We start from the raw sequence: 10986 nt of genomic DNA on the forward strand, positions 1-10986 counted from the left end.
TTCCTTTTCCCTATGGCTTATAAAGGCTGCAGATCCTGATGCCTTGATGTCCCCTCTGATTGATCACTAGACCCTTAGACTGGTTACTATAGTAACTCCTGGGCTCAAAGGTGGAGTCTCACATGGGACATGTGAGGTTCTCTCCCCCTCCTTCCCTATTGTTTTCCTATTCCCTTTGGGCTTTCTTCTTCTCCTCCTGGATGAAGGGCTTCCTTCCCTTTATTTTGTAAATATACACCTTTTTCTGTTCCCAGCTCCCTAATTCTATGGAAATATACCTTCTGCTTCTCTGCAGCCCTGTGCTTCCTCCATGGTCCCCTTCATTTTAAAAAATTCTAAAATTTCATAAATCCGTCCTATTTTACCCCTAAAATTCCCATTTCAACTCTGTATCACAGTTTGTTTTCTATGCATTTGTGCATTGTCTATTTCCCCACCTCGAATGCGGCTGCAGAAAGATAGGCACTCATAGCCCTGACCGGTTTGGCTCAGTGGATAGAGTTTTGGCCTGTGGACTGAAAGTTCCCAGGTTCGATCCTGGTCAAGGGCATGTACCTTGCTTGTGGGCACATTCCCAGTAAGGGGTGTGCAGGAGGCAGCTGATCCATGTTTCTCTCTCATTGATGTTTCTTTTTTTTTTTTCCTCTCTCTCTCTTTTTTTTAAAATTAAATCTTTATTGTTCAGATTATTACATTTGTTCCTCTTTTTTCCCCCCATATCTCTCCTCCTCCCAGTTCACACCCACCCTCAGCCCTCACTCCCCACCCACTGTCCTCATCCATAGGTGCACGATTTTTGTCCAGTCTCTTCCCGCATCTCCCACACCCATTTCCCCCCCAAGAATAGTCAGTCCATTCCCTTTCTATGTCCCTGATTCTATTATAATCACCAGTTCATTCTGTTCATCAGATTATTTATTCACTTGATTCTTTTTTTTTTAAAATATATTTTATTGATTTTTCACAGAGGAAGGGCGAGAGATAGAAAGTTAGAAACATCGATGAGAGAGAAACATCGATCAGCTGCCTCCTGCACATCTCCTACTGGGGATGTGCCTGCAACCCAGATACATGCCCTTGACCGGAATCGAACCTGGGACCTTTCAGTCCGCAGGCCGACCCTCTATCCACTGAGCCAAACCGGTTTCGGCAATTCACTTGATTCTTAGATTCACTTGTTGATAGATGCGTATTTGTTGTTCATAATGTGTATCTTTACCTTTTTCTTCTTCTTCCTTTTCTTAAAGATTACCTTTCAGCATTTCATATAATACTGGTTTGGTGGTGATGAACTCCTTTAGCTTTTCCTTATCTGTGAAGCTCTTTATCTGACCTTCAATTCTGAATGATAGCTTTGCTGGATAAAGTAATCTTGGTTGTAGGTTCTTGGCATTCATCACTTTGAATATTTCTTGCCACTCCCTTCTGGCCTGCAAAGTTTCTGTTGAGAAATCAGCTGACAGTCGTATGGGTATTCCCTTGTAGGTAACTGAGTTTCTTTTGTTATGCCCAGATTTCAAGATTCCAAGAGCCTATCAGGGAGCCAGCGAGTCCAATGCAAAAGCAAAGAGTCTTTCATTCAAATCCGGGTCTGGCTCGCCTGCCCTCCTTACTGACACAGCAGCAGGTGGCAGAGAGAGACCTAGCCCGATGTGAAGAGGAGTTTTATAGAGGGGTGGAGTAAGGGCAGAAGAGGGGACTGTGGGCCCCACCAGTTGGCCAGGTGCAAGTCGTTGTCTTGTTACACAGGATGTGCTCATATTGATGGTGTGCACTTCCCTTGATTATCATTGGTTAGTCCAGAGAAATCCTGGGTGTGGCTAGCAGAGGCTTGGGCTTCCAGGAAGAAGCCTTGCCGAGCACATGGCTCTGCCCAAAAATGGAGGACCCAGGGTAAGTTGGAGGGCGTAGTCCTCGCCCTTTCACTTTCTCTTGCTGCTTTTAAGATTCTCTCTTTGTCTTTTGCTCTTGGCATTTTAATTATGATGTGTCTTGGTGTGGTCCTCTTTGGATTCCTTTTGTTTGGGGTTCTCTGTGCTTCCTGGACTTGTAAGTCTATTTCTTTCACCAGGTAGGGGAAGTTTTCTGTCATGATTTCTTCAATAGGTTTTCAATATCTTGCTGTCTCTCATCTTCTGGCACCCCTATAATTCTGATGTTGGTACGCTTGAAGCTGTCCCAGAGGCTCCTTACACTATCTTCGTATTTTCGGATTCTTTTTTCATTTTGCTTTTCCAGTTGGGTGTTTTTTGCTTCTTCGCATTTCAAATCTTTGACTTGATTCTTGCGCTCCTCTGGTCTGCTGTTGGGAGTCTGTATAATATTCTTTATTTCAGTCAGTGTATGCTTAATTTCTAATTGGTTCTTTATCACAACATCGAGGGTCTCATTAGATTTCTTGAGGATCTCACTATATTTATCGGCGGTCCCACCAGTCTTCGAGGGCCTCACTAAATTTATCGGCAGTCTCACCAGTCTTTTCGAGGGCCTTACTAAATTTATCGGCGGCTTCTAGACAGTTCTTGAGAGACCTTAAAATTGTGGTTTTGAACTCTATATCCTCCATTTCTGTCATTTGTATCCTGTTTCTTTGTCTCCGCATTTTTTATCTTTCTAGGTGCACTCCCTTGTGGTCTTTGTGCGCAGTCTTTTTGTAGTTAAGCCTTGATTGTTGTAGGTAATACTGGGGGGGATTTGACCTGCAGGCCAACTGGCTGTGAGAATCAGCTGTGTCTGCAGTGGGAGAACTTCTGTCCTCTAGGGAGGTGGTAATCTAGCCTTTGCCTGAGGCTATCCCGCAAATACCTCTGTGCAAGGCTTGGGAAGGGCAGGTCCAAGAGGATCAACAGAGTGGGTGGAGCGAGCAGTTATGGCTGCTCTCAGTCCCTTCCCCAGAGGCTCTGCCTCTCAGAGTCCCTGCCTCTCAGAGTCACAGCAACCGCTGCAAACCTTGGAGAGAAAGCTGGCCTCGAGTTCCGACCGATGCCAGACAGTCCCGCTTCTCCCGTTTGAGTCTGGGTCCCCAGAGACTTGCCCAAAACTGGAGCTCAGAGCCTGAGACTCCCTCCCGATTGAAACAGACAACCGTGCCCTCAGCCGCCAGCCCGCTCCGCACGCACATCCGCACCTTTGTATTTTTCCGCACTGCACCTCCTCTGAGTCTCGGTATGCTTTTCTCTTTCCTCCTAGTTGTAGAATTTCCCCTTAGCCAGCCTTCCTGTGGTTCTGGGTGATGTCCGTTCTGTCTTTTAGTTGTATTTTTGAAGTGGTTGTGCGAGGCAGCAATCTCTGGTGTTTACCTATGCCACCATCTTGGTTTCTCTCCTCATCGATGTTTCTAACTCTCATTTCCTCTCCCTTCCTCTCTGTGAAAAGTCAATAAAATATGGTTTTTAAAAAAATGCCAACAATAACCTAATGAGATAGCGTTTGCTTTCACTTTTTCTGTGACCTGGGAGATGCGGAGACCTCTGTTCTTAGCTTCTTGAAGGAAAGTATTTAATCAAGAGACAACGTGCAGCACAGCAAGCAAAGGATTTGTTGGCCTCAAAAAAAGCCTAGCGAGGACAGCGACATAAGGAAGGGCACAACATGGAGGTGATAGGAGAGCCCAGGCTGGGCCGCTCTGGCTCACTGGGAAGTCAGGGAAAAGGGGGCCTTGGCGACAGGCTCAGAGGGTTAGCCTGCCACTGCCCATTGCTCCCCTGGTTGCCATTCTCATCGGAACCCTTAGAATTTAGGAGAGTCACGCCTGTAGGGGAAGAAGATGGGAGAGGGAATGTCTGGGACGTGCTCCCCAGAAGGGAGGGGACTTTTCTCCCTCTTTTAGGTGGGAATCTTCTGGGAGGTCTCAGGGGAGGGTCTCAATAAAATATTCATCAGCTTTCCAGGTGCGTTCTTTCAGGGTCGTGGTCTCCACTGATTGGTCAGTGCCAGGGCAGGGTGTCCTGAGGTAGCCATGACATCACTTGTCTGAGTTTTGCTGTTTGTCTGGGCCTGGAACTGAAATACAGCTGAGGCTTAGATGTTATCCCCAGGGAGGAAAACTACATGACCAGCCATATGCTGGCTGACCTGAGGGTGGGTTATCCTGAGGGGGAGGTCCTTGTTTTCCCAATTTTGCCTCTTGCTAGGCACCTGGGCTGTCAGCCCTGGTGACCTTCTGTGCCCGGCTTATTGTCCTTGCTCTGCTCATGTCTGCCTAACTGCCTATCACAGCTGGTTGGAGAAGACCCTCAGTCAGCAGGGTCTGTGGTGATTGCCCAGGGAGCCCAGGGTACCAGAACCTGCTGATCTTGCCAGGCTCTGAGACACAGGGGACTCTTCCCTCCTCTCCTCTGGAGGCCCCTTCCAGGCACACATGGAGGATAGGAGTCCACCTACCCCTGCTTTAGCTCCCACTGTTCTCTGTTCCTCCAAACTCTGGGTGCTCAAGTGTGGCAGGGCCTCGATGGACTCCGGTGTCCTGTCTACATTCCAGCGCCATCTTTTCTGAAAACCTGCTCCCTCTCTCCTCGTTTTTCATCTGTGACATGCTCAGAACCACTCACACATCTCTTTGCACACTTGTGAAGTAGGCATTACTGTTTTCCGTTCCTCCTCTTCCTCCTCCTCCTCCTTCATTTTCTTCTTCTTCTTCTTCTTCTTCTTCTTCTTCTTCTTCTTCTTCTTCTTCTCCTTCTTCTTTCCCTCTCTCTCTCTCTCTCTCTCTCTCTCTCTCTCTCTCTCTCCCTAACAAACTGAGGGCTGGAAAATGTAGAGGAACATGCCACTGTGTCAGTGGGAGCAGGAGGCAGGGTGAGATTCCAAAATCGGTTTCATTTTCCTTTCCCACCTCCCTCTGTGAAGGTCTCCTCTCCCCAACCATGGCTCCTCAGAGGTCCCCACCATATTGCTCAGGTTGTAGAGGTGCACGGGCACAGAAAGGGACACAGAAGGAAAGAGGCACCCAGGACTCCGTCCACAAGCAGTTTGGTACATGGTCTTATTCTGTGACTATTTCTTTTTACACGGTGACGATTGCACACATATATGATTTTTGTTTCTTTTTTTTTTTTTTTTGCATTTAACAACAGACAGCATATGCATTCTGATGTGACACTCACAGTTCTGCATAATTATTATCCTGAACAGCGTCATTAGTCTCCTGGCCTACATCCGTTTGTTGTTGACATGAGCCATGGGATAATTCTGGAGAGGTTCCGCATTTCCACTGTTTTGCTATGACAGATAGTGTTGTGTGGGACGCAGATACAGTGTCTGCACACGTTCAGGCCTTGGACTGAGGAGAGGGCACAGTCCTCTCATGGCCACGTGCAAGTCCCAGCTTGGATGGCAGGGCCCTCCCAGCACAATTAGAGCCAACAGGAGTAGTTGTGAGCTTGAACCTATGGTCCGAACACGTGGCCCCACGTGCCTGAGTGATGTGGGCTTGATAGAGTTCAGGTGCATGTAGTGGAGTGGGATTGAAACCCATGAGAATGTTGTAAACATCTTGACCACGCCCTTACATTGCCTCGTGGCATCTGCTATAAAATAAAGACACGGTATGTAGGCACTGATGCTGTCTCTCAGCACCCGAGAGGGCAGCATCCCACCGAAACCCAGCTTTCATTCTCTTGTCTGTCTTTTCTAAGCCTTTCATCACACCCACTCAGGGCCACTGACCCAGGCTGAGCTGGCATGGCACATAAGGTGCCCTAGGGCTGAGGATGCCATGGCCGTGCCGGCTCCCCACAGTGTTGTGATGAATTCAAACCTTGCCCACGTTTTGGATTTACCACAATTCCTAGGTCAAAAGCGATGAATGAGACTGCGGACTCACCTTGCCTAACCTTGTGTCATAAAAATTGTTCTCCATTTCCCCTGAGACCATGGCCGGGGTCTCCCCGCATCTTCACCAGCACTGACGTTTTTGTGTTTTATGTTTAACTCATAGGTTTTTGCAAATTTTTATTAGAATGTTGACGGTTTCATGTGACTTTGAAAATAATAAAGTCAAATACGGCTGCAAGTCAGGGATGTCTTTATTTCTGGGAAGGCCCTGTTCAGGGCATAGGGATGGAGGATGAAAGCATGCAGAGATTAGGAATTGGCTTTCATGGTTTTATACACCCATTTGCGGTACATGCATAGGCGAGTGTATACCACTGGTGCAAAGGGCAGGTTACAAGGGAAATAGCCGGAGGACACCAGGCCTTGCAGGGAACCTTCGCAAATCAGCGGATTTCCGGAGTCACCCTGAAGGGGAGAGAGCAGATTAGCTTTGATTTTAAAATAACCAGCAATGAGGTCCCACAGACACCAGGCTTCTCAGGCCTTTATGCTGACAGAACACAGCCTACCACCTGGCCACTGGAAAGAGACCCATTGTCCCTGCAGACCAATGGCAGAGCAGGAATGAATGCTATCAAGGAGAGGACCAACCCGGTTTTTGGAAGACATGGCTTGACCCCTAGTCAATAACAGCGAGGGGGCGGGGCTTCCAGATGTCAGAGCCACATTTTTTTGTCAAGCCCCTGGGAGAGGAAGTATTACCTCCAGGGAAGCCCATACATTGCCTTCACCAGGGATGGGGAACAGTGTAGTCCTGGAAACCAGGGGCGGGACCAATGCCTTAATTTACAGGCTGTAGTGCAAAATAAAAGTTTGGATCACCAGGTTCAAATATAGGAAGTTTAAGAAAAGCGAGTATGTTAAACCAAGTCCTGGACTGTCCCTAGTTTGCGACTCTGTCCTGGCACAGTTTGCAGAATTATGAATCAGGTCCTCAGTGGGGGACCAGGGGGAACCCCCAATTTTTAGCACATTTAACCTTGTCCCATCACCTCTCTTCCTAACACATACCATTTCACCACCCAGAAAGCTAAGAGTGCAGATTTGAGCAAAGATAGTGGGGGTTCAAGAAGCAAAGGATGAAAGAGAGGGAGAGAAGGATGGAGGGAAGAGGAAAGGGAAGGATGAATGAGACAGAGAAGCAGAATTTTGGGGGTAGGGAATGAGGCAGAGATGGAGAAAATAAAAAAAATTGACAGAGGCCAGAGAGAGAGAGGCAGAGAGGGTGGGAAAGACAGGAAAGGAGGGAGGGAGAGAGAGGGAGGGAGGGAGAGAGAGATTACAACACAGAACTCAGAGGGAATTAGAAAATGAAACGAGGTGTGAGGACCTAGTCGGTTTGGCTCACTGGATAGAGCATCGGCCTGCGGACAGAAGGGTCCCAGGTTTGATTCTGGCCAAGGGCACATGCCTGGGTTGCAGGCTTGATCCCCAGTGCAGGGCGTGCAGGAGCCAGTCAATCAGTGATTCTCTCTCATCATGTTGTTTCTCTCTCTCCCTCCCGCTTCCTCTCTGCAGTCAATAAAAATATTAGAAATAAAAAGAAGTGAGGTGTGAGGAGAGATGAGGGGAGAGGGTTCTGAGAGTCAGAGAGGAGGCTACAGAGATGAGGAGGGAGAACAAAGAGGAGAGGCTCCTTCTTTCTTCAGAATTAGAACCAGAGACACAGGCATAGAAGCAGGGCATGAGCCTCAGGCACATCGCAGTGACTGCAACAAACATTTTAAGGCATATTTTAAAAATAAATTTAATATGAAAAAAAATCCATGAGGAACCTGCTTTCCAGTTTGTGTGTGAGTGTGTGTGGTTTTTTTTTTTAATTTTTTCTTTATTTCAGAGAGGAAGGGAGAGGGAGAGAGAGATGGAAACATCATTGATGAGAGAGAATCATTGATTGGCTGCCTCCTACATGGCCCCAATGGGGTTGAGCCTGCTACCTGGGCATGTGCCCTTGACTGGAATCGAACCTGGCACCCTTCAGTCCGCAGGCCTCTGATGGACCAACTGAGCAAAACCGGCTAGGGTGGTATTCCAGTTTTAGACAAAGACGGGGTCATTACACTGCTGTTCTGAATCACATAGAAGTCTGAAGCCAATGGAAAATCCCGCCCATTCTGGTTGCTTTTTTGTTGTTGAAAATTCTGATGCTTTGCTCATCATGGATTATTTTTTAAATATTTCTTTGGAATATGATATTTCCTGCTCACTGAGCTTTTGTTGTGCCCTTAAAGCTTGTGCTCATAGCCAGTACCTCACTGCCCTCCCCATAGTCCCAGCCCCATTCCCACCCCCAGTTGCTATCCTTCAGCTTTGTGCCTGTCTCCAAGGCCGCCGAGGCCCCCGGGGTCTCCCACCCTGACCCGGGCAGAGAACTGAGTAGACAGAGCCAGGAAAGTGGGGCTGGTAAGGTGTGAGGGAAGGCTCAGCACCAGGGTCAGGCCCCGGGACACTGGATGGAGGGTGACACAGGGGAGGAGGGGACTCACTCTGCAGCTGTTTGAGAGCCCATCGGGGGGAACTGTACAGAGCATGTATTTTTTCAACAGGTCCCGGTAAGACTGCTGGCATTCCTGGTAGGAGATGATGTTGACATTCGAGCACATGAGCTCTGATGGATTTGTTGCTGCAGGAGAAGTTGGGGGGGGGGGGACAGTCAGAGTCTGGGTCCTGTGGACCTGTGGGTGCGGGTGTAATAGAATGGGGACCCTGGACATGGAAGGAGGAGGAGCTGGGTGACCCAATACAATGGTTATGAAAAGGGTCCTATTTCTTGGACTTCTGGGTCTTCGGAAGGAAGGGACCTGTGTCTGAATTCCTGGGTTTGAACTTACTGTGCAGAGTGGCCCTCTTATAGCACACCCACCCCGCTCCAACTCTCAGGGTCCTGGAGTCCAGCTGAACCCGGATCTGGGGTTACCTTCCCTGCATTTGCTCTTATCCGGAACCCCGGAGGCAGCTAAAGCCAGGTGCCCGCACTCTACCTCCCTCCTCATTCCTGAGGCCAGATAAGGGGGTTGGACCCCGCACGTTCCAGCCCCAACCTCCCTGGTGGCAGCTACCAAGGGAGGGACGAGGTGCTGGCATTGAGGGACACCTCCTGGGTAGAGTGGGCTGGGGACCAGGTCTCCTTTCATCTGAGGGAGATGGCGCCTGAAGGCCCAGACTCCTGGGTCTGAGGGTGGAAGCGGCTGGGAGCCTAAACACTTGGCTCTGGGTGAGGTGGTGACTGGGGTTCTAAACGCCTGGGTCTGAGGGATGGAGGCCTGTGGGGACGTATGTCTAAAGGTCAGGCTTCCTGATCTGATGGTGCTGCCTGGTGGTCTGGTTTCCAGGGTGTGAGAAAGGAGGTGTTTGGGGGTTGGAGTGTCTGGAACCTTGGGTGTGTACCCTCTGTCTGCGGCCTGAGGAAGAAGGGAGCTGGGACCTTGGTGACTGGGGTCGCATGGGCAGCCTCACCTGCATCCGCGGTGGTGACGCCCCAGCCAGACACAGTACAGCTTGTCCCAGGGTTTTTGCAGCTGGACGGTAGGTCGATTGTGCTCACAGTGGGCGAGAGCGTGGCCGGGCTGCTCAACTTCACCAGCATGATGTCATGATTATAATTGCTGTTGTCGTACCGGGGGTGGACGAAGTACTGTGTGGCCCTGATCCTCTGGACATTTCCATCAACCAGAAGATCACTACCCATTTGCACAATATACTCACTTAAAAAAAAAAAAGTTACGTTCAGAGGGAGCCACTGTGATTGAGAGAAGGGTACATAGACCCAGAGTTAGGAGGATAGAAGCCGAGAGAGAGAGAGAGAGAGAGAGAGAGAGAGAGAGAGAGAGACCCAGAGAGAGACCCAGAGAGAGACCTAGAGAGAGAAATGGAGTGGCGCTGTCTCCCTGTCCCATACCTCAGGCGGCAGTGGGCGACGGTGAGCACCCACTGCTGGTTGACCAGCACGCCAGCACAATGTAACTCATCGTTGTCATACAGGGCCACCTGCCAGGGATGGGAGCCTCTTGGACATGGAACTCCATTAATGATCCTCTCCCCGGTATCCTGGGCATGATGGAGACCTGAAAAAAGCGTGGGTAGCGGGCCTCCGAAGAAGGCGGAGGCCACAGTAGATGGATGCCCAGAGACAGTGATGGAGAGAGAGACAGACAGAGAGACGTGGAGAAGGGCAGAGGCAGACACCGAGCCTAGCGCAGAGGTAGCTGTAGATGGAGATGGAGAGAGACGGAGGGAGCCCGCTCAGAATTTCAGGGCAGCAGCTGGTCTGGCGGCAGCTCCAGCTTCTGAAGAGAGAGACACTGAGGGCGGGAAGCAGCCTGGAGGGCATCCAGAACCCAGGAGTCAGGAGGGAGCAGGAAGAGTGGGGCCACAGGCCAGGGGCCGTGTCTCCATGGGAGGAGGCTGCTGCAGGGGAGGGTCCTGACTCAGGGGCTCCTTGGAGAGAGGGGGCCTGGAGAGGGGAGGTGGGGAACTGTGAGGCCTAGGGGCAGGGGCAGGACTCCCAGGCTGGTCCTCACCTTCTTTTTCAGCAGATCCCAGGGCGAAGGACAGCAGTAGGAGCAGCAGGGGCTGGAGCAGGGGACCTGCCATGTGTCCTGTCTGAGCCGCTGTGGCTGCCACAGAGGAAGGGCCGTCTGTGCTGGGGATGGAAAGACAGAGAGTTCAGGAAGCAGGACTCCTGGTCTCCAGGTCCCTTCTCTATGCTCAAACCCAGGAGCCCCCACCTCCCCACTCAGACCCAGGAGGCCCGGTCTGCACCCACCTCGTCCCTCAGTCCCAGGAGCTGCAGTCTACACCCACCTGCTCCCTCTATACCCAGAAGTTCAGGCCAGAGACAGCCTTCCACGCAGATGCACCTAGTGATCGGGCTGTCTGTCCTCCCTCATTTTAATTCTATGTCCCAAGCTCCTTTTACGTAAAAGATCCAAAACTCCAAACCTCCAACCCCTCCTTCTCCCTACCAGATACTGGACCTCTACTGCTGTGCCCTCAAGAGCAAGAGCCAGCTGTCCCTCCAGATGCACCTGCCCCACCCCACATGGGATTTCCTCTCACCTGCAGGGGTCTGGTCTGGTCTGGTCTGGTCTTCAGTCTGGGTTGGGATTCAGCTGTGTCCAGCCCTGTGCAGAGCGGCCCTCTTATAGCCAC

General features: G+C 50.4%; 1 protein-coding gene across 1 annotated transcript; it reads right to left on the reverse strand.

The window, feature by feature from the left end:
- Positions 1 to 6084: 6084 nt before the first annotated feature.
- On the reverse strand, positions 6085 to 10428 carry LOC308531295 (kallikrein-7-like; the record flags this gene model as incomplete). The annotated part of the gene is made up of 5 exons (XM_081108250.1): positions 6085 to 6240; positions 8322 to 8458; positions 9292 to 9539; positions 9734 to 9899; positions 10356 to 10428. 5 exons carry the CDS (start codon positions 10426 to 10428, stop codon positions 6085 to 6087), a joined length of 780 nt encoding a protein of 259 aa, XP_080964376.1.
- Between the last annotated feature and the right edge of the window lie 558 nt (positions 10429 to 10986).

This window comes from Myotis nattereri, assembly GCF_964212035.1.
Source record: "Myotis nattereri genome assembly, chromosome: 15".
Classification (NCBI taxonomy): Eukaryota; Metazoa; Chordata; class Mammalia; order Chiroptera; family Vespertilionidae; genus Myotis; species Myotis nattereri.